General features: G+C 40.2%; 1 protein-coding gene across 7 annotated transcripts in view; it reads right to left on the bottom strand.

Annotated features, from left to right (window-relative positions):
- The window catches only part of LMBR1 (limb development membrane protein 1), a 150,363-nt gene that overhangs the window by 104,561 nt on the left and 26,156 nt on the right, over positions 1 to 19,646 (bottom strand). For 5 of the 7 annotated variants that reach the window (XM_028489513.2, XM_055084718.1, XM_024127858.3 and 2 more), the window contains exons 2-4: positions 18,300 to 18,372; positions 16,200 to 16,239; positions 8,963 to 9,102 (exon numbers count right to left, since the gene is read on the bottom strand). In XM_028489513.2, coding sequence (XP_028345314.1) covers positions 8,963 to 9,102; positions 16,200 to 16,239; positions 18,300 to 18,372 — 253 coding nt within the window. Of the gene's footprint in view, positions 1 to 8,962; positions 9,103 to 16,199; positions 16,240 to 18,299; positions 18,373 to 19,646 lie in introns of those variants that run through there. The other 2 variants (XM_028489514.2, XM_055084720.1) reach the window with 2 other exon arrangements.

The raw sequence follows: 19,646 nt of genomic DNA, 5'->3' as shown, positions 1-19,646 counted from the left end.
TGAATGTAGTGGAATTATGGATGATTTTTTCTTCCCACTGGCCTACATACTCTAAGTTTTCTATAAGGAGCACATAAAGACACAAATTTAAATTCCTTTGTGAAACTCAAAATCCTTCACCTCACTATGTCATATAACTTCCCCACAAAATGCCTAAGAAAAGGCAGAGAATGGCAAAGCTCAATTGAGGTGGAGATGCTAGCTGGGCCCCTCATCAGCCAGATCTCAGCCTATTTATTTTCCTAGCCTCACTAAGCACAATTCATATTCTAGCCTCTGCAAAATCACAAATTATCGTGTGGCAGGGGACTTCAAAGATTGCTCTCAAATAGTTGCAACCATGAATATAAACCCTTGAATGCTTCATTATAATTTTATAATTGGAGGAAAAAAATTTACTTAGGTTTTGTAATTTGAAACAATTATCACCCATGGTAAAAAACAGACTTTATTATTGTTATTGAGCTCTAAATATACATACTTCCAGAATTTATCTTTCTAATCATATGTATCCCTTTCATGTAGTGAAAAATACAAATTCAAATTCTTCTCTGGAAATCGAAAGTTAAAAAACAAAAGTCTGCCTTAGGCAAAAGATCACAAATCAGTAAACGTATCTACTCTGACTAACCAACCTACTTAAAATGAAGATAGTTATGAAAATTTATATAAATTTATATAAAGACCTGTTTATCAACAGATATTATCAAGCAGCAATCTGCTGAACAAGTGAAGAAAATGATCAGGATGGTCACAAAGATTTTGAATAACAACTCATTTAAGTTTGCAATGAAATTAGATACCTTCTTTTATATACTGAACTTTATATATAATACATACAATTTAAAAATTTTTTTTGATTTTCCCTACTTCCCTTTTTCCAGGAGATTCAACATTACTGCTGATGGTCTTATCAACCACAATTGCAAAAAGAGATATAACCTCCACCATATTTACTTTTGCAAGAAAAATTCACTTAACACAAAGAATTTGAGAGTTAACATACTACATAACAGTGTAATCATCTATGTAAATAACCAGCTTTTTTTCAGTCTAAATAATTCAATGCAAAAAATTAAGTTTTATTAGCCAGAATATGTGTGAAAGCTTCAGACTCAGCTTATGCTAATTTAATTATCAATTTTGCAACATATAAGAAAGTTAAAGTTACTATGAGAAGACCATTAAATATATAGAAAAATAATAAAGCTACTGTACACTCCTAAGTTGCCATTTTATTCTTGGAAACTGTGTAAAACTTAGTAAGTTTCCAGCATTTTGCAAACATACATCAATTTTGATAAAACATTCCAAAATTAAAAATTAGAGCTAATACACAAAAATACATACTACCACCACTTTTATTGTATTATATATTATTACATATTTATTTGTAAAATAAAAAGAAGCGTTAGCTAAATTTCTCTACTTCAGAAGGCTAAAATTATGTGCTCTCCGACATGGTAGTAGAACCCTAAAACTTCAGAAACCTTGTGGTTTATCTAAATCAGTTTCAGTGACAATCTTTTTGAAAGATATTCAATGTCTATCCCCAAAAGAGGTATGTAAACTTAAAAGTTATTTAATAATCCCAGAATAATTAGTCTAAAACCGAAGCAAACCGAACTGAACTGCCAGATCACCAATGGATGCATCACCTTCTAGCTCCATCTGCTGGAGTCACAAAATACTTCAATATAATATACAACACTATGAAGCAAATAATCTATCACTTTCTAACCACACAGACAAAAAACTTCATGAACTTCAATAAGGAAATTAATCCAAGTTCAGCCGTATTCAATTATTTCCAAAATAACAAAACTAAGTTAAAACCAATATTTCACTGGAATTAAGGATCTGATCCAATTGTCAAAAAGTGACATATAATTAAAAAAACGCTATGAAGAAAGCATAAGCTTTAAAGGAAAGACTGCAAGTTTGCTTTTGAATAGTGAGTATTGTGAGAACTTCAGAATTAAAATAGCTTTTGGTTATGCACTCAGAAGGGAAAAAAAACAAAAAGAACGATTTTAGCAATAAGCTATTAAACTTTTTAAGTTTTTTCTTATAACCAAAAAGCAATACACATCTACTATAGAAATATTATACAAGGCAAGCACCAAAACAAACTTCGTTTATAAATATAAATTTTTTATATCATATAATCCCACCATCCAGAGAAAAACATTTTTTTCGACATCTTTCTATATCAACAAATACTCATCTACATCATCATCATCTATAATGGTCAAAAAAGCATTCCACTGTTTGGATCTACCAAAATTTAATTAAGCAAATTTCCTACTTAGACTGTTTGTTATTTTTACTATTATAAACGATATACATGCAGTAACTATAGTGATGCACATTATAACAAATCACTGAACTATTGAGACCAATTAACTAGAAATTGTTAGTAACATTTAATTAACAATGGTACCTTAAAATATGGTAAGAACTGACTTTTGATTTAATATTTATACATAAGTAAACATAACACTTACTTTTCATTTTTTTAAGTTTAATTGCTTATAATCTAAAAGTCTGAATTTTCTGACCTTCTGTGAGACTTGAAAATGTATAAAACAAAGATGGATTTTGTACTGTTCCTTCATCATGTCCAAAACAGCACATTGGCTATTCATGTTGACAAATCAAAATAAAGCACACATACCTTGCAAAGTCAAGTCAGATTCACCGTGGTTATCTTTTAACAGGCTGAATCTTAAAACGGGCAATCATGCTCTAAATGTGTGTCTCTGTCTGGTCACAAGTGAGTATGGATAGCTTAGCAAAAACTGGGCCCCACTGAGAGAAAATACCTCAAAAACTGAAGAATTATTTCCTTATTTTATTTAAGGCTACAACTTAATTACATCCCAAGATGTATCGATGTTTCATTTTTATATTAATTTTAAACTCACATACATAAAATTACCATTTTAAAATGAATAATTCAGTGGCATTAGTGCATTCGCAATGTTGTGCAACCACTACCTTTATCTAGTTCCAAAACATTCTCATCACTCAAAAAGGAAAACCCATTAAGCAGGTGAATCATGATTTTTTAATTTATGGAACTGAAGAGTTTCCTATTTTTCTACTAATTTTTTTTAACAGCAGTCAAGATACAGAAAGTGAATACAAAGAGATACTTTCTTTTTTCTGTCCATTTTTTATGCTTTTTCTATTTTAATTCTAATAATAAATTATAATAATAAAAATAATACAAATTTTAGCCATCATTTTAATTTGCCATATCTGCCCCTTTTGTATCATCCTATAATAAACTATATTATTAGTTATTAATGTAATTTATTAATTCTAGCCCAGAGAAGTGAAGTGGCATTCCAAGGTAATATAGTGAACACATAACATTTCAAACACATGTCCAAGATCCAAAACACTGTACTTAAGCCAAGCTGAATATATTTACACATACCAAAGCATTATTGACACATATTTTAGCCTCTAATCCTCATGTGATTCACACATTAATGGCACAATCATTCCATATTGATAATTTTTAGAATAAGCCATTAAATTTCTCTTCAAATTAAGTCTACCTTTACCAAAGTATTCCTAATGATACAATTAATAACTATTACTCATCCAATCAATGAATCGTTATTGAACATTTTCAGTGTGCAAGAACTGGGACAGGTGCCTCACGGGAGATTAAGAGAATTTAAGACATGTTCCCAGTCCTCAAAGACTTTAGCACAAATTCACAAAACATTTCTGGCTCTGAACTGACACTATCTCCAGGGGACCCAAAACTTCACCCCAGTCAGAGCAGGGGCTTGTGGAGGTCAGGTGGTCAGGAGAGTTTCAGCTCAGGTCTCACACGTCTCACAGTGGGGCCCTGAACCTGTTCTGTGGTTCTTTCCCCAGCTCTGGAATGCACAATTGGAATGGATATGCTCAAAAGCTGGCAGAATCCCCACAATGGTTCCCTGACCTGTGGAGAAAGGGCTATTATAGTGAGAAAGGCCAAACAGAGGCCACCAGAACTGCCTCTAACTAGGAAAATAGTAACCCAAAAGAAATCCCACATTCCTGAAGGTAATGCAGGGATTAGTGCAGCCATCAAGGACTTGAAAGATGAGGGGTAGTGATTCCCACATCCCCAAGAAAGACGGATCTTGGAGAATGACAGTAGATTCTCGTAAGCTTAACCAGGTGGTGACTCTAATTGTAGCTGCCGTAGCAGACTTGGTTTCGTTGCTAGGGTAAGTGAACACATCTCCTGGTACCTGGTATGTGGCTACTGATGTGACAAATGCTTTTTTTCTCCATCCCTGTCCATAAGGCCCACCAGAGCATTTTGCTTCCAGCTGGCAAGGCAAGCAATACACCTTCACTATCCTAACTGAGGGATATACCACCCCTCTGGACTTACGTCACAATTTAGTCTGCAGGGATCTTGATCACCATTCCCTTCCAGAAGACTGCACCTCGCTCCACTACACTGATGACAGGATGCTAATGAGACCAAGTGAGTGAGAAGTAGCCACCACTCTAATCGGTAAGAGGGTGGGAAATAAATCTAACAAAAATTCAGGAGCCTTCTACTTCAGTGAAATTTCTAGGGGTCCAGTGGTGTGGGCCATGTCAAGATATCCCTTCTAAGGACTGCCGCATCTGGCCTCTCCTACAACCAAAACAGAGGCACAGTGCTCAGTGGGCTTCTTTGGATTTGGGAGGCAACATATTCCTCACTTGGTTGTGTTACTCTAGCCCATTTACTGAGTGACCCAAAAAGCTGCTGGTTTTGAGTGGGGCCCAGAACAAGAGAAGGCTTTGAAGCTCTGCAGCTCCAGGCGGCTATGCAAGCTGCTCCGCCCTTGGCCTTATGATCCAGCAGATCCAATGGTGCCAGAAGAATCAGCAGCAGACAGTATGCAGTTCGGAGCCTTTGGCAGCCCCTAGAGGTGAATCACAGCAAAGGCTCTTAGGATTTCGGAGCAAAGCCCTGCCATCCCCTGCAGATAACTACCTTCCTTCTGAGAAACAGCTATTGGTTTGCTGTTGGGCCTTAGCAGAGACTTGACCGTGGGCCACCGAGTTACCATACGGCCTGAGCTGCCCATCATGAAACGGTGTTATCTTTATCCGGCCCACCAAGCCATAATGTGGGCGTGCACAGCAACATCCCAAAGTCAGAGGGAGGTGGTGTATACATGATCACACCCTAGCGGGCCCTGCAGGCACAAGTCAGTCACATGAAGAAGTGGCCCAGATGCCCACGGTCCCCACTCCTGCTGCTCTGCTTTCTCTCCCCTGGCCTCGTGGGGATTCCTCCGGATCAGCTGGCAGAGGAAGAGAAGTCTGGGCCTGACTCACAGACCATTCTGCACAATATGCAGACACCGCCCCCAAGTGGACAGCTGCAGCACTACAGCCCTCCTTGGGACACCTCCAAAGGACAGGGGTGAACGGGAGTCCTCCGGTGGACAGGACTTTGGGCAGTGTACCTGACTGTTCACTTTGCTTGGAAAAATGGCCAGACATGCAATTATATATTCATATTGGCCAATGACTTGGCTGGATGGCTGGGGACTTGGAAGGAACATGATAGGAAAATTGGTAACAAGGAAACTTGGAGAAGAGGTATGCAGATAGACCACTCTAAATGGGAAAAAAGAAAAAGGTGAAGATATTTGTATCCCATGTGACTGCTCATTAAAGGGGGACCTCAGCAGAGGATTTTAATATTAAAGTGGATAGAATTACCTTATCCTAGTTCTACAGATATCAGTCAACCTCTTTCCCAAGCCACCCCTGTAATCACCCAATGAGCTCATGAAAAAAGTGGCCATGGTGGCAGGGATGGAGGTTATGCACAGGCTCAGCGACACAGACTTACACTCTCCAAAGCTGACCTGGCTACTGTCACCACTGAGGCCTTCAAACTCATACTGGAACTACCCCATGGGCTCTCCTGGGTCTCCCTTATGACAGTTTGGCCCCATTAATTGTTATAATTTTTTAAAAGCAAAGAAGCAAGCATATCTGAGGTTGACAAATCTTCAACCCCAAGACAATCTAAGGAAATAAACACTCCCTTGGATGTCACCCACAAGGTTAAAAAACAAACTATGAATTCAGAAGAGAAAGATAAATGGGAAGCTTTATGAAATTCACTACATGCAGTAAAGGATACAGATCTACCAAAAAATTAGAAGCAGAAACAAAGTCAGGGGTCATAAAACCCTCAAGAACAACGTCCAGAGCTGACGGCTTAGGCTTCCCAAGACCAATTTCTGAGAATACATCTAGAAGCAATGATATAACTTAGAGGGCTCTTCCTCTAGCTCCCCAACTTTCAGCTGATGTGGTCCCCTGGAGGTTAAAGTTATCGTTTATAGTTTATCTACTCACTCAACAGATGTTTACTGGGCTACCACTATGTGAGAAGCACTGTTCTAAGCCCTGATTTATAAACAAGGTACAATGCCTAAGCTTACACCCCTTAACATTATAATGAGAAAGACAACCAATACAAACAAATAAATTTACTTCCAAGGTTAATGCCTCCAGCATTAAATAGATAGCATGTCATATACTGGTAGCTCTCACTTCCAGTCCATAAACAGAATAAAAGAAATGGCTCTGATTTAGAGTATTTGAAGGTCATTAAGTATATCACACAATTTGTATTCAGTAAAACTGGAAACAAAGGCCAGTTCACTCATAATACTAGTGAGCCTGGCCTGAGACGGCCTGCACTGCTAGTGAAAACACCTGGAGCCCAACCCTCAAAAATGTACGCCCACAGAGCCCACCGCCTTACAGAAAGCTAGGGCCAGAGGGACAGTCTTCAACAAACGTTTCAGACAACATATGCAAAAAACATTTGTAAATCATATATTATCTATGTATCGGTTAATAACACCCAGCACTGTCATCTAAAAATAATTCACCAGAAAAATCCTGATAAATATATGTTTCAACTCACCATTACTTTCCAGGTTGTTTCCTGCCTTTCACAGTGACTTTTCAACAGATGGCTTACTTTTTGCGTCAGTTTCAGTAAAAACCTTAATTTGCTTGAGTTTTTCAATTGCTAAGCAACATAAATGCAGGTATTTCTCTTTATTCACTTAATAATTAGTCCTAAGTTTACTGAATTCATTTGGTCCTCAGAGCATCAATGACTCTGAAGCCTGACAGAAACCACAAGCCCAGTGTAAAGTATGCCATAGACTAATATGTTAAAATTCTTCTTGTCAAGAAACAGGATAAGCAGTATTAAAGGACAACTGGGAAGGAAATGTTTGTAATTAACCTGAAACACTGCAAAATGGGCAAAGGAAATACAGGGAGGCAATTTACTAAAAAATAAATACAAATGACCTAGAAATGTGCTTTGTAAATGTCCACCCTCACTAGTAATTAAAGAAATGTAAATTTAAAAAAGGAAATTTCTCATCTATTGAATTGGTAGGTTTTTTTTAACTAACATCCAAAATTGGTGAAGATACATTTTGGGAATAGAGATGCTCACACACTACATGAAAGTGGAACTGCTAGCAAAAATCAGACAGTTTTTCTGAGGAATAATTGGGAAATATCTTTTCAAAAACCTTTAAAGTATGCTTACTGGGAAAGTAAACTGCAGAAATTTGTCCTAAAGACAAACATTTATTTGTAAAGATGTACAATGTAGCTTTTTAAACTAAAAAACTGGGAACAATTCATGATTATAATGGCTCTAGGCAATACTGTAAATAGCACAGAAAAGTACTTCAGGCATGGAAACCTCCCCACTATATGATGATGGGTGCAAAGACAAATCGACAGTGAGTACAGTAGGGTTCCATTTCATTATTTATTTGGTTATGTGTTCACATGTGCACTCACACAACATTGAAGGGTTTAGGTCACAGTATCCACAGTAGTTCTCTGGGTTGTAGGATTGTGAGTAATATTAATTTTCTTCACTGTAAATTTTGTTTTCCAAATTTTCTACAGCAAACATGTATTTCTTTAAACACACACAAATGGGTAAGAAAAAAGGTAGTTATCTGTATAAACTCCAGATGGATTAAACAGTTAAGTGTAAACAAAACCATTTTTAAAAGAACAAGAAAAAAAAGGAGTATCTGTCACATCTCAGGAAGGGAAAGGATCTCCTAAACACAAAAAGAGAGAAATCAAAGGAAGAAAAAGACTGGACAACATAAAAATGCAAAAATTCTGTAACCAAAAAAAAAAAAACAAAATTAGAAAGTAAACTAACAACTAGAAAAACATATTTACAAAAATCTGATAAATGACTGATGTATTTCACATACAAAGAGATAACATAATTCAATATGAAAAAAGTGGGCAAAAGACAATGAAACATATTAAAAAGATATGTGTATTAGATTTAATTTATTTTATAAATTAAAATTAAAATGTCCTATCTCACTAAAAATGTCCAGAAAATGACAGAGCCAAGATTGGAATTCAGGTCTATTTTGCTTCAAGGCAATATACCATGTTGCCAAAATAAGTCATTACTTTTTTAAACCACATTAATTTTAAAGTTTGTCTGTGACAAAAGAGTTTTCCCCCTTCTATCATGCATTTTGAAATGACTAAAGAAACTAACAGCAAATAAATAAAATAGAAACTATGGTGGGGTTTTTTTTTAGATCCTAAATGGAGGTTGAGGAGTTCTTCTGACATATCCAGGTAAACCAAAATTCTCTTGCTAAATATTTAAATGAAACTGTATTTATCAAAATCACAGTCAGTATAAAAACTGCTTCTTGTAGAAAAGCCTTTCACAACTAACTATGAATAGGAATAGTAAGTAAAATCTGGTTTTCTGATTTTATTAGACTCAAATGGTTTACTGAAGGAAGATGCAAATTATTAAAGAAACTAAGAAAAGGAAAAATTTTAAATATAGTACAGTAGAAAATTAAAACATTAATTGTGATTATATTAAGCAATATATACTAACCATGAATCAGGGAGCCATTTAGCCACTGAATATAGTAGTTTTGAGGAAAAGAAAGCAGGATTTCATTGCTGATTATTGAGAAGGGTAAAAGCAAAACTGCCCCAGCTGAAACTGCTAGAGTGAACGTGCTCAGAAACAACCTGGAAGAGAAGAGCATCATTGTCACCAGTGGTTGGAAAACGCAAAGAATATGGGAGTAATTCAAAAAGAATAGAATCAAAACTCTTAAATTTTTTAAATCCAAAAAGAATTACATATGCGTTTCATTGAGTATATGCAGTTGGAAGACAAGTGATATACGTATGGTCCTGGAAGTTAAACTAGACCAACTCTAAAACTTACTCTGTGAAAAAACCCTTAAGTCTAAAGAGTCGGCCTAAAGCAGACATACACTAGAGACAGAATACTTCGCACATTTTACGAAGAATAAATTGTAGTCTCATTCCTCTTTTAAATTTAAGTATTTATTTCACAATTGCATTTAATTAACAACTATGGCAATATATGCTAACAGTAACACAAAAACCGGTTCAGGTGAAAAAAATGCTTGTGAACACAGTATGAAGAAAGAATTACATGAAAATGGTTATTTCAAGAAGAAGAAACTTACAAACCTATTGGTCTACCATCTCTTAAAATGGGTAAAGGTTAAATAAACTATATAGTAAACTGTAGGCAACTATTAGAATTATACATTAAACAATATTTAAAACACAATTTTGTCATTTTTTGAAATATCTCTAATATGTACTAATATGGAAAGATGTCTAAAATAAATTAAAAATAAAAACACCAAGAAAAGCATGGACAATAAATATAAAACATGCTCTCCCCCCGCCCCCCCCCCCCCAAAGTGCATATTTACACACAGGAAAATAGAGGTACATTTAAAAATCTAGCATAATATGTAACAATTCCTAGGAGAGTGGGACTACAGGGGGCTTTCTCTTTCTCAGTTACACGTCTGAAATGTCTAAAATTTTATATCTAATTTTTTAAAGATTATTTTAAAAGATAAAATGGCAAAGGAAAAGGGAACCTCACTGACAGAGATGAAACCTTAATTTAATATTCATTCCATTAAATTTAATGTAGAAAGAATGTGAAAATACATATAAGAAGATATAAGAAAAAAATCACACTAAACGCTCAAAATACACATCCAATAGAGTAACTTTGAGGCCAATGCCATCTTGTGGCAACCAACAGAAGCGTTTTCCTACTTAAAAGCTGAAAATAACCATGAAACCTCCCCTGTTCAGTAAATCACTAGTGAATTGTTTAATGTAGACCATATGATACACACCAAAATACAATTCAGTTCAGACACAGAAAAAGCCTTACAAACGTGTTTTGCTGAACGGACAACACGTTTCCTGGGAAAAGCAGAGACACACCCTCGCCCCAGGCCCACTGCCATCTCCAGCACTTACCCACCAGTGCCTCAAGCAACCTTCGTTTCTGTCCTCACAAGTCTGTCGCTACCATTCCTTCCTTCTTCCAACATGAAAATTAAGACCACATCCACGATCTCCCCATTCCAGGTCCCGCACAGCTCTCCCAATTCTGCCCTTCCAGGCTCCTCTGGCCATGACAGATTCCCACATACAGGCAGGCTTACCTAACCTCCTTGCACCCAACGTGAATAGGCTTTCGGGCTCCGTGCCCTGGGCGCAGTCGGCCCTCTCCCTCGGGTTCCCTGTGCGTCAGCTGCCCTGTGAAGCACTCCTCAGCGGCTCCCTTCTCGCTCCTCTCAGTAAAGTCCCTCCCTCCTCTTGGTGCTCATGACACTGACCCGCACGCAGCAGTGAAGGCTCACCATGTCTTCCGGCTCTAAAGCTGGGAGATGTAATCTGACCAAGGAGTAAGCTTATGAGGGCAAACAGATGAAGTTTCTGAAATCAAAAGTGACCCAGAAATTCCTAAATATATATGGTCACTGTAAATATAATACTGGATCTTACGTCAAAAACCTTCTAGGGACTTCCCTGGTGGCGCAGTGGTTGAGAATCTGCCTGCCAATGCAGGGGATACGGGTTCAAGCCCTGGTCCGGGAAGATCCCACATGCCACGGATCAACTAAGCCCGTGTGCCACAACTACTGAGCCTGCGCTCTAGAGCCCGCGAGCCACAACTACTGAGCCCGTGTGCTGCAACTACCGAAGCCCACGTGCCTAGAGCCCATGCTCCGTAACAAGAGAAGCCAACGCAATGAGTAGCCCACACACCTCAACGAAGAGTAGCCCCCGCTCTCCGCAACTAGAGAAAGCCCGCGCGCAGCAACGGAGACCCAACACAGCCAAAAATAAATAAATAAATTTTTTTTTAAAAAACCCTCTAGAATCTACTGCACTTCAGGTATTGTGATTGGCCCTAGACATACAAAAAAAGGTAATACCGTGCTCCCTGTTGCCCTTGAGTAGCTGTGAGAACTATCCATAAAAGGCTGATGGGACAGAGTTAAATGCTGGCAAGGGGTCCTCAAGGTAAGGCCCTGGGTCAAGTCAGAAAATGGCAGCCGTCACTGCTTACACAACTATGAAACAGTGCGCCTCGGAATTGAAGGCAACCTCAGAAATGTCGCCTTCTGAAACGGAGCAGATTCTGAGGACAGAGCCAACAGGACTGCCCAGTGAGGGATGAGAGAGGGCTCAGGGATGACCAAGACCACCTCCTGAGAGTGGGAGAGGTGGAGCAGCCATCAGCCGTGACATCCGCGGTGACAGGGACGGCTGCAGCTGAGCGGGCTGGCGAGGGAGATGAGGGAGCCAGCTTTGGCTCTGTGGAGTCTGACACGTCCACAGGGCAGGAAAGTCACAGACACCATGCTTCACGTTCCTCTCTACAGGCTACCAGGTGGCCTGGGATGTCTGTCTGCCCCATTACTGGTCGCGGTCTCTGCTCGCTGGCCAAGGTGCCGTCTGCCAAGGCTCTCCACTCTCAAGTTCCTCTTCCCTTTGTGGGAAGTTAAGTTTGGAACGAGGAAAATATCCTGTTCCTTGTCAAATAAGTTATTCACCTGTTGGTCTCTATCCGTATGGACTCAAGATTGCCCTGCTCTGTTCTGTGTTAGACCCAGGACAATCCTGATTGTGATGCTCAGACTGTCCCTGAGTAAGTGTGAAAGCCCCTGAAGGCTTCCCTGTCTTCCTGATGTGCTGCCATCACTCTTGAGCACTTCCCTGCACTGTGGTACTACAAGATGGACGAAAGGAGACTGGAACTTTCCCTACCCCAGCCCTGCAATCAGCCCTCCCCCCAAGGAGCACTGATTCCTTTTAGTGGAAACAAAAATCTGGGCGCTAAATATACTCCTTGCTCTTGGGGTGTCATGCTCCCAGGTGAGCATGGACAGGCAGTGGACAGGCAGCTCTAGGGGGTGTAAGCATGCACTAGGTATACATGTACATACAAACACATACATGTACCCACACTTCACATCCAGATTGGGTTCAGTAACTCTATACTGAAAAACGTGAGTCCATACAGATACCTCCAACTGCACCACAACAACTTAGTGTTCATTGTCGTTTTCCCGCTTTCCCTAACTGTAAGTGGTCCCCACTGTCTTTATTTTATTTATTTATTTTTTTTTTATGGTATGCGGGCCTCCCCCTGCTGTGGCCTCTCCCGTTGCGGAGTACAGGCTCCGGACGCGCAGGCTCAGCGGCCATGGCTCACGGGCCCAGCCGCTCCGTGGCACGTGGGATCTTCCCGGACCGGGGCGCGAACCCGGTTCCCCTGCATCGGCAGGCGGACGCGCAACCACTGCGCCACCAGGGAAGCCCGGTCCCCACTGTCTTTAACAGCCTCCTGCCACACTGACCCCCTCACCCTAGAGGCACCATGTGCTCAGGTGAGCCCCATTTTGGACTGCCCTGCCCTGTGAACACCCTCCCCACCTAAGCACTGACAGCCAGGCCATCCACCAGGGACACCCTTCCCACCCTACGCGGGCTCTGAGTCCCCGTGACAGAGCACTCCCCAGCACAGTGGGTGGCCCTCCTCACCCCCTTGGGACAACATCGTGCCTGATCCCCTCTGCAGGAAAACTTCCCTTCTCCTCTCCAATCCTGAGAGTCAACACCAGGTCGCCCCCTCGTGCTCTGAGCCCCGCGCCAGGCCTCCCTCCTGCCTGGACAAGCCATCCTTAAAAGCAGTTTCACCAGTTAGGCGCTTTGATCCAAATCAAATCAAACAACCAGCTGAGAGAAAATGTCATTTAGGGTTGAAAAGAACAAAAAGAGTGAATTTGGGGGCATGAGTGGATACAAACAGAGGACAGAACGAAGGCCTTTAAGGAGCAAAAGAGAGAGTGAAGGTGGGTTTAAAGGGAGGTGAGAGAGGCCAGGGGAAGACTCCTCAGCCTGACGCGGGGCTACAGTAAGCCGCGGGGAACCCTCCCTCCCTCAGGCGGCCAGATGGTGCTGGCCATCACCTACCCCTGGGGACGTGTCTGAACTTCTTCAGAACCCTGGGCCACTGTTTCTCCTCCTTTAAGCGCAGCATCTCATTCCGCTCCTTCCTCTTCAGTGGGAGGAGGGCGGGCAAGGAAAGAGGGTGGGGGGAGAAGTACAGCAACCCCGAGCTCACACCTGCCACGCACCGAGCACCCCCCACTTTTTTTTTGCGTATGTTATTTAATCCACACAACATGCTACAAGGCAGGTGGTAGCTCGAGCTCACACATGGAGGACAGGAACCTTTCTCAATCTCTTCTGAACGCAAGTTAATCTTGAGTTCAGAACGTGAACCCAGCTCTGCCTGACTCCTCGGTTCTCACTCACTCCACCGCAGAAGGGAAGAAAGGCAGCGGGGACAGACAGACCAGCGGGTGGGGCAGCTAGGGGGACAGGCAGGTCAGAGCTGCCCTCCCAGGTGACCTTCTCCGCCACACTTCCCCTTCCTGAATTTATAAGGGCGCACGCATCTACCTTCAGGAAGGGGACATCTGTGCGCATCACCATGCTGCAAAAACCAGCTGCCGGGAGAAACCCAAACCCCTCAGACAGGCCACGCCAGCTGCCATGTAAAGCAGGTGAGGCCGCTCCCCGGCACCACCACAAGGAAACAGCCATATTTTCATAAACCACAATGCAAGTGTAAAATCCAATGGGATATGTTCTTGTCTTTTTACAAATTATTGGTCTACAAACGCAGTTAAGTAGATTTACCACCAAAAGCGGAATGCAGACTAAACCGAGAGGGGTGCACATCTCACCAGTACTTCACACCTGGAGGACTGGGAAAGGATTCATGTCTGCCCTTTAGCTGGGCTCTACCATCAGCAGGCGCAAGCTTTCTGCTTTCGGAGAGCTAGGAGGAGCCTAAGAGGACCACGCGGGCCCATCTCCCTGCTCACAGCAGGTAATGCTCGATTAACCAGAACAGATGGCTGCCCCCGGTTCCCAGGCCATTCGAACAGCCAAGAGCTTTCTTGCTTTCTTTCTTCGGCCCAGCAATTTTCCCAATCTTAAACCCATTTCCTGGTTAAATCCTCTGAAGATTAAATCTGTTGGCTCCTTAAATAAGCAAATTTTAACAGGAGATAATCAATCCTCAATTGTCCATGTATTTGCTTATATGTACTTTCCAAGGAGAGGACTAACATTTGATAAAGGTGCTGTAATACTTTAAGTGAATTTTTTCCATATTTCTGCCTAAAAGGCAAAATTAAGTTTTGAAAACTTATGACTTTAGAATGAGAAACAAGACAATTGAACATTAAAATACATACGAAATCCTGTTGACTATCGCATCTTCATCTTCTTGCTCATCTGCAAAAATGTTCAAGGTATTAATACTTTTATCTTCCAACAAAATGTTTCATTAATTTAGTAAAAGCATGAACAAAAATATAAACTTGAAGAAGCAATTACTGAATAGAAATTATTTTCAAAAAGCACTGTTTATTTCAGCACAGATCAAAATCTAAATCTCATTAAATCAGAGAGGATAGAATATGTTAAAGAACAGAGTGTTTTGATTGATCAAAAAATCCTGATTAACAAAACTCCCACATGTAAATTAAAATTTCCAAAATTTTTAGTGCTCAAGGAAATAAAACTCAGTAGAACGCAACCCCGAGCTCACACCTGCCACGCACCGAGCACCCCCCACTTTTTTTTTGCGTATGTTATTTAATCCACACAACATGCTACAAGGCAGGTGGTAGCTCGAGCTCACACATGGAGGACAGGAACCTTTCTCAATCTCTTCTGAACGCAAGTTAATCTTGAGTTCAGAACGTGAACCCAGCTCTGCCTGACTCCTCGGTTCTCACTCACTCCACCGCAGAAGGGAAGAAAGGCAGCGGGGACAGACAGACCAGCGGGTGGGGCAGCTAGGGGGACAGGCAGGTCAGAGCTGCCCTCCCAGGTGACCTTCTCCGCCACACTTCCCCTTCCTGAATTTATAAGGGCGCACGCATCTACCTTCAGGAAGGGGACATCTGTGCGCATCACCATGCTGCAAAAACCAGCTGCCGGGAGAAACCCAAACCCCTCAGACAGGCCACGCCAGCTGCCATGTAAAGCAGGTGAGGCCGCTCCCCGGCACCACCACAAGGAAACAGCCATATTTTCATAAACCACAATGCAAGTGTAAAATCCAATGGGATATGTTCTTGTCTTTTTACAAATTATTGGTCTACAAACGCAGTTAAGTAGATTTACCACCAAAAGCGGAATGCAGACTAAACCGAGAGGGGTGCACATCTCACCAGTACTTCACACCTGGAGGACTGGGAAAGGATTCATGTCTGCCCTTTAGCTGGGCTCTACCATCAGCAGGCGCAAGCTTTCTGCTTTCGGAGAGCTAGGAGGAGCCTAAGAGGACCACGCGGGCCCATCTCCCTGCTCACAGCAGGTAATGCTCGATTAACCAGAACAGATGGCTGCCCCCGGTTCCCAGGCCATTCGAACAGCCAAGAGCTTTCTTGCTTTCTTTCTTCGGCCCAGCAATTTTCCCAATCTTAAACCCATTTCCTGGTTAAATTCTCTGAAGATTAAATCTGTTGGCTCCTTAAATAAGCAAATTTTAACAGGAGATAATCAATCCTCAATTGTCCATGTATTTGCTTATATGTACTTTCCAAGGAGAGGACTAACATTTGATAAAGGTGCTGTAATACTTTAAGTGAATTTTTTCCATATTTCTGCCTAAAAGGCAAAATTAAGTTTTGAAAACTTATGACTTTAGAATGAGAAACAAGACAATTGAACATTAAAATACATACGAAATCCTGTTGACTATCGCATCTTCATCTTCTTGCTCATCTGCAAAAATGTTCAAGGTATTAATACTTTTATCTTCCAACAAAATGTTTCATTAATTTAGTAAAAGCATGAACAAAAATATAAACTTGAAGAAGCAATTACTGAATAGAAATTATTTTCAAAAAGCACTGTTTATTTCAGCACAGATCAAAATCTAAATCTCATTAAATCAGAGAGGATAGAATATGTTAAAGAACAGAGTGTTTTGATTGATCAAAAAATCCTGATTAACAAAACTCCCACATGTAAATTAAAATTTCCAAAATTTTTAGTGCTCAAGGAAATAAAACTCAGTAGAACCCCAGAACCACTATCAAATTTACTGTTATACAATGTCAGTGAAATTGCTAATGAATGAAATTTTCTGGTTGATAATAGCCAAAAAAAATTTTTACTATAAAATTAAAATTCAGAATTTTAGAACTCATATAGTTTTCTGTAATTTGAGTCTATTGTTAGTAATGGTAATAATGAGGACTTTCTTGGATCATCCTAAACCACCTTGGATACCATTGCCTTGATACTTCATCATTTCATTCAAGTTACAGACAGAAATATATCAAGTTCTGTGTCGTTTTTAAGTAGGAGCAAGATGGCCCTTGCTCCTGTGCTTCCTCACCCTACCCTCTCCCTCTCTCATGGCTGTTGGCCATCTTTTTTGTCCTCCCACATAATCTTACCAGCTAAGGAAACTATGATCCAATTACAAAAATATTACACAACACCCCAGCCCCTCCTTCTCCTCAGTACCTAACTGGGGTTGTCCTCAAAGGCTCTCCGCGTAGGTCTGTGGAATTCTGAGCGCCCACCTGTTTCAGTGACAATGGCATATTTGGGCCATTCTCTTAGTCCAATCTCCATTCTTAATTACTGACTGCCCAAAATAGTTTTACGACCAAAGAGACCACAAAATAACATAGTCACAATTAATTTTTATACTGTTGTACCCACATCCATCAACCACCCTGTCTTGAAGATTGTTTTAAGAGCTTCATATCCATTTCAATTCTATTGCCAACCCTCTACCAACCAGGTCCAGGGTCCCCATTACCCTCTCCCGTGATTACTCTAAAAAGCATCTAATAAATACCCTATTTTCCTGCTCATCGTCCCCTGACTTCCTCTAAAACAATGCATTATTCATTCATTCTCTATCTCTCCCTCCTTCTGTGTCCATAATCTATGAAACCTGGTGCCAAAACATCTTTTAAAACAGCTAAGATACTGTCTTGGATCCCAGGTCTTCAAAATTTTGAGAGATTATAGAATCCAAGGAATATTTCAGTGCAGTCACAGAGCCAAGTAGCGCACTAGAGCAAGCACTATTTCCTGATTTCTTTCAAAATTCTGACAAGTTTAAAATAACATAAGGAAGCTTTAATATATGGAATCCTTAAATATTCACATGGCACCTACTATTAGCCCAGCATCACAGGTGGAAATCTTGTGATTTCTAGGAAATAGCTGAGATTTAACAGAAGTCAGTAAAGTAACTGGTTAGTTACTTACAAAACTCTGGCATAAAAATCTATGAATTAATTAGCACAAAATTCATTAAAAAAAAGAAAAGATACAGTGGTCCCTCTGGTGAGATAAGGATACATATGAAATAATAAAAGGATAATATAATATATAATTGAATGCTAAATGGTATTACGGAGACTCTAAATTCTATACCACTTCAGAAAAAGAAAAGATATTCTGATAGAGAAAGAACTGGGTGGGGGTGATGAGGGGTATGTTCAAATTCAGAGCCAGTCACAGGGAACCAACTATCCTCATAAACTCTGGAATTTCCCAGAAAGTAAAGAGCCCTGGACTATTCTTAGTTGAACATAAGAATGGTGATTAAAAAAGGGCTCGGGTCTAAGAAGATTACCCTGCGAGTAGTCAGATTCCCTGGAGGTTATTTTTAGGGCTCTTAGTACCAGGCAACTGCTTGCTTCAATCACAGGCATACTGAATATACGAACTATGCCGATGGGCACCATATAGCCATGGTCCATGCCTAGACCACCTGGCATTAGAATCAAAGCTTTAATAACAATGTGTCTACTAACCTGATTTTCTCTTGTATCTTGTGATGATGAAGTAGGAGACAACGTAGAGAATGGCAAAGAGAAGGAAACAGATCTGAAACAAAACAAATTTAACAGATCATTTACATTTTTTGCATATCTTTTTAAGTAATAGAAGATACATCTTTGGTATTCATAGGGAAAAAGAATTTAATCTATTACAAAGTAGAAATTTTAGCTAATAAAAAGTGTTATGAAATATTAACTTATACAAACTAGTCAGCCCAGTTTAAAACCACTCCAGAAAAAAAAGCCCAACGGACATTTTGCTTTTCATAACTTGACCAAGTTGTTTTCAAAATCATGTGAAACTATAAAGAACCAGACCATCACCAACAATTTTGAAAAATAAAGTCAATGAGAGGCTACTAACCTTACCAAATATTAAAACATACTATTAATATAAAGCTTCAATAACATTTAAAGAGTGTGCTGACACCAAAACTTGACAGATCAATGAAATAGATTCTATCATAAAAAAATTTATGTCATGTACATGTACATGTATGTCATTATCATGTACATACCTGACATTCATGTCAGGTGGTTGTACATGTCAGGTGGGGGGCGATTATTCAATAATTAAACATGTCAAAATGAACAGCAGTTGAACAAGATACTTTTTAATATTAAATTCCTTTTAATTTCTATCAGATCTAGGGGATGGCAGGCAAAAAAGGATGGGTGAAGGAATGGGAGATCTCAGTATAGTCAAAGATCAAGTGTGCTTTAGATAAAGGTCTAATGGAGCTGTGGATCATAGTAGAAATATTTTGAAGACTTTCAAATGAAACCATTCCAGGTGATGATAAAGCCTCGGGATCACCCCATGCATGGATTTCTGAAGAAGGGCTGGCGGCCATATGACTGAGAATGATCATGGACTAGGCAGTAAATATCCACTGAGCAGAGTAGTGATATGATCTGACATACTGCAAAAGGCTCACTCTAGTTACACTGTGGAAAATAAATTAGAAAGGGGAATGACGGAAGCAGGGAGACCAGTTAGGACTCACTGCAATAACATAGAGGAGAGGTCACTTAGACCTGTGCTGTGGAGGTGTTAAGAAGTTATCAAGTTCTGGGTATGTTTTGAAAGCAGACTTGACAGGACTTGTAGGGATAAACTTAAGGTTCTTGGCTTGAGAAACTGGAAAGACAGAGTTGCCATTTCCTGAGTCAGGGAAGATCAAAAGAGGAGTAGTTTTGGGGTAGAAATAAGAAGAGAGTTTAGGGCTTCCCTGGTGGCGCAGTGGTTGAGAGTCCGCCTGCCGATGCAGGGGACACGGGTTCGTGCCCCAGTCCGGGAAGATCCCACATGCCGCAGAG

Source organism: Physeter macrocephalus, chromosome 5 (genome assembly GCF_002837175.3).
Source record: "Physeter macrocephalus isolate SW-GA chromosome 5, ASM283717v5, whole genome shotgun sequence".
Classification (NCBI taxonomy): Eukaryota; Metazoa; Chordata; class Mammalia; order Artiodactyla; family Physeteridae; genus Physeter; species Physeter macrocephalus.
Note: the sequence above shows the minus strand (reverse complement) of the source record. Positions and strands in the feature narration are given on the sequence as shown.